Source organism: Microtus ochrogaster, chromosome 7 (genome assembly GCF_000317375.1).
Source record: "Microtus ochrogaster isolate Prairie Vole_2 chromosome 7, MicOch1.0, whole genome shotgun sequence".
In the NCBI taxonomy this organism is placed as follows: Eukaryota; Metazoa; Chordata; class Mammalia; order Rodentia; family Cricetidae; genus Microtus; species Microtus ochrogaster.
Genome location: NC_022014.1, coordinates 15,589,926 through 15,594,169, shown reverse-complemented (window position 1 = coordinate 15,594,169; position 4,244 = coordinate 15,589,926). Strand labels below are relative to the sequence as shown.

Genomic DNA, 4,244 nt, shown 5'->3' with positions numbered 1-4,244 from the left:
CAGCTGTAGGAGTTCTTTGGTAGAGTTTTTGGGGTCGCTTATGTATACTATCATATCATCTGTAAATAAAGAAAGTTTAACTTCTTCCTTTCCAATACGAATCCCCTTGATCCCCTTATGTTGTCTTATTGCTATTGCTAGAACTTCAAGCACTATATTGAGGAGGTATGGAGAGATTCTTTAGGTTTCTATTGCTGCGATAGACTATTCTGACCAAAAGAATCTTGGAGAGGAAAGGCCTTATTTTTATTTGGCTTATCACAATCCATTTTTGAGGGAAGTCAGGCAAGGAGTTGTAATGGAAACCAAGGAGGAACACTATTTACTTGCTTGCTCCCATGGTTTGTTTGTTCATCCTGCTTTCTTACAGCACCCAGGACCACCTGCTCAGAGGTGGCAACACACACCTCCAGTGGGCTGACCCTCCCACATCAACCAATCTGTTGGAAACATTTTCTCAATTGCAGTTCCTAGTCCCAGATGACTTTAGAGTCAAGTTTACCCCCCTCAAAAACAAAACAAAAAACCTAAGGAGCACACTAAGTACATTTTATTTTATTTATTGTTCATGTTTATCTTTCTGCCTGTGCTTAAGCTTCATTCCTGCATTCTGAAATGCCAATATATGCTTTAGAGCAGGACTAAGTAGGTATTACTTGTTTGATGTTTTCCATTTATTATTCCTTGTTTTGGTTGTTAGTGAAATTACTCATTTTTTCCCTTGTTGAGTAATTGCTGGGGCTTTTTTGTTTGCTTGTTTTTTCTGATTTATACATGAAACACACTCACACAAATTCAGAGCTTTTCTTCGTTGTTTTGAGATAGGGCCTGGACTAGTCTCAAACTCACTATCTGTCTGCCTCAGCCTCTTGTGTACTGGGGTTAGAGGGGCAAGATACCATAGCTGGCCACACATTTTTAATAAAGTAGAATTCTGTCTCTACCCTTATCTCAGCCAAAGCCCACTGTATTCCTTAATAATAATGTATTGATTTTTATTAAAAGATTTTTTTCCTGGCCTTTAAATATTTTACAAAACATTTTTTATGAAACATCTGCATTGGGTGTTTTTTTGTTGTTTTTTGTTTTTTGGTTTTTTTTTTTGCCTTTGGGGTTCTTTTATTTTTTGTTGTTTTTTGCTGGTGCAGATCCTCACATTTGCTAAGCCCTTGCAAGAATTTTTTTTTTTTAAGTCCTGGCTATTGTAGAACTCATTGGGTAGACAAACCAAGCTGGCCTCAAAACTCTTAAGATCTCCCTCCAAAGTACTGGGATCGAAGGCTTTGTGCCACCATGTCTGGCTTCTTACAAGATTTTTATAGTTTGTTTTTCACTTACTCTTACCTGGGAAGTTTTCATTAACCATACCTACAGATAACTTTTATTTTTATAGTAAGTATATAGTATTTTATAGTGTGAATATGTGGATTCCTTTTTAAAAAGTCTTTACCTGGGGCTGGAGAGATGGCTTGGCTGTGAAGAGCATGTACTATTCTTCCAGAGGATCTGAGTTTAGTTTTCAACACCCTTTGTTGGGCTGCTTACCCACTACGGTAGTTTTCAGCTACAGGGAATCTGACGGTTCTGGTTTCTGAAGGGACTTAAACCCTTGTGCACACCATATACATACATATATACAAATAATTAAAAATAATAAATCTTAAAAAAAAATTTTTACCTGAATGATCACTTATTCCTGAAATACAACATCAATTTGGTCAATTTTTTTTTTCCTTAGACTAACAAAAAGACTGGAAAACCAATGATAAATCTTTACACAGACAAAGACACGGGAAAGCCAAAAGGGGAAGCAACAGTGTCATTTGATGACCCTCCATCTGCTAAGGCGGCCATTGACTGGTTTGATGGTATGCTTCATTCCTATATTTAAAATTATGTAAGTGTTTTGGTGTTTTGCCTGCATGAATGTATGTACATACAGACCCTTTGGAGGCCAAAAAAGTATATCACTTCCCCTGGAAATGGAGGTATAGATGATTGTGGGTGCTGGGAATTGAACTAGGGTCCAGTTCTTGTAACTGCTGAATATTTCTCTAGTTCCATTCATATACTTAAGAAGTTTTTCTTTCTAATCTGAAAGTCAAAACATGCTCTATGAGATAATGGTTATTTTCCTGTTTAATAGCAATCAAGAATACAAACTGGTGCTTTTATGTGTGTGTAGAATGAGATTAACTGTGTCATTGCTTGTTAGAGTGTTTTTTAATCTTTCCTTCCAAAATAGTGCCACAAGCTGAGGACTAAATATTTAAGCATGATCCTGTTGTGGACAATTTTACATTCACATCCCAACCCCAACCTTCCTTCCCTCCCCCCAGTTTGCTTATTCTAAATTATAAGCACATAAGGAAGCCCATATTCAAGAATATGTGTGGATGGGCAGTGGTGGCACATGCCTTTAATAACAACACTTGGGAGGCAGAGGCAGGTGGGTCTCTGTGAGTTCAAGACCAGTCTGGTCTACAAGAGCTAGTTCCAGGATAGACTCCAAAGCTACAGAGAAACACTGTCCAAAAAATAAAAAACAAAAAAACCAAATCAAGCATATGTGTGGATATATATAGTTAACCACATGTGTATACACATGCACATATGCCAATTCCCTTTAAGAAGTAAATGGTGGGGAAAAAAGAAATGGTGACACAATTGACAGTTCTGCAAATTAGATCTTTATATAAAATATAAAGTCAGAATTAGGAATATAGGTCAGTGGTATGTAGAATGTTTGTATTAGGCCTTGAGTTCAGTTCTCAACACTGGAAAACTTTTGCCTTCATTTACCTTCATTTACTCTTAAAAATATTAGGTGATTTTCTCTGTCTTTAAGCTTAGTAAAAAATAACTGTCTCCCCATGGAAGGTCTGTTCTGTTGAGTAGATTATAGGTTATATTTTAGCGCTATTGAAACACAGAGCACTAGTATGTTTGAGTTTCTGCAGGGATGTGTTTATTATTTTTCTGAAACTAAAATAGCCAAGACAGTCTTACTGTTTTGTCAGGAGGTAATGTGACATTGTATGTAGCATTTGTTTAAATAGCTCTCCTCTTCACTTCCCTCCTTTTCTTGTTGGTCTTACTGTCAATCTGAAGCTGGAATCTCAAAATCTCAGTTATCTTCTTGTCTCAGCCTCCAGAGTGTTGAGATTATAGGTATGTACCACCTCGTTCAGCCTTAGAACTGTTTTTTCTTCTTAGGAAAAGAATTCCATGGAAACATCATAAAAGTGTCGTTTGCCACCAGAAGGCCTGAATTCATGAGAGGTGGTGGAAGTGGAGGTGGACGACGAGGTAGGATATTTACAATGTTTCCCAGCACTATTTAAATAAATAAGAAGGTTCAAGAGCTACACATAGCAGTTTGAATTTGTGTCTGTTCTGTCCTTGCTTGCATAGAATTGCTTGCTAGCCTTTTTTATCTTAAAAAATTTTGTGTGTTTTATGTACCTAAGTGTTTTATCTGCATGTCAAAGGAGGGCATCAGATCCCATTAATGATGGTTATAAACTACCATGTGGTTGTTGGGAATTGAACTCAGGGTCTCTGGAAAAGCAGCCAGTGCTCTTAACTTCTGAGCCATCTCTCCAGCCCCATAAATTTTATTACTACTTTTTTTTATATTTTGGTTTTTCAAGACAGGGTTTCTTTGTATAGCCTGGGTATCCTGGAACTTCCTCTGTAGACCAGGTTGGCTTCAAACTCAGAGATCACCTGCCTCTGCTCCCTGATAGTATTAAAGGTGTGTATCATCACTACACCACACAAACACACACACAGAGACACGTACAGCTTTTGGCTTTTGCATGAGTGGTTTGCTTGTATGTACTGGAGTTACAGATGGTTGTGAGCCACCATATTGGGTATTGCAAAAGCTCGTGCTTTTAACCACTGAGGCATCAGTCTCCTGCCTTTCGTCCTAAAATGAGGATGTTCCAGTAGTTAAGAAAGTGGTAGGAAAGGTTGTAGAAATGCCTTTGCGGTGTTCTGCAGCAGTGGTAAAGGAGCTTTGGAATAACTGTTCAAATGAAACCTACTTCGGTAGTTCGTCTGACTTTTTAAAAGCATTTATTTCTGTTGGTACATGCATGCTTTGGTGCACAAACTCAGTTTTTTAGGCTTAGAACAAGTAATTTGCCTCCTGAGTCTCACTGCCAGAGCTGACCCAAAGTTTAAGTTTCCCAGTGCAGCTTCTTGATTTTTTTATTTTATTTAATTTTTTTTTCTTG

The 4,244-nt window shown here is 37.6% G+C and overlaps 1 protein-coding gene across 1 annotated transcript in view; it reads left to right on the top strand.

The window, feature by feature from the left end:
* Positions 1–4,244, top strand: part of Taf15 (TATA-box binding protein associated factor 15) — a 39,155-nt gene that overhangs the window by 30,823 nt on the left and 4,088 nt on the right. The window contains exons 11-12 of the mRNA XM_005349356.2: positions 1,739–1,868; positions 3,217–3,309. Coding sequence (XP_005349413.1) covers positions 1,739–1,868; positions 3,217–3,309 — 223 coding nt within the window. The remainder of the gene's footprint in view (positions 1–1,738; positions 1,869–3,216; positions 3,310–4,244) is intronic.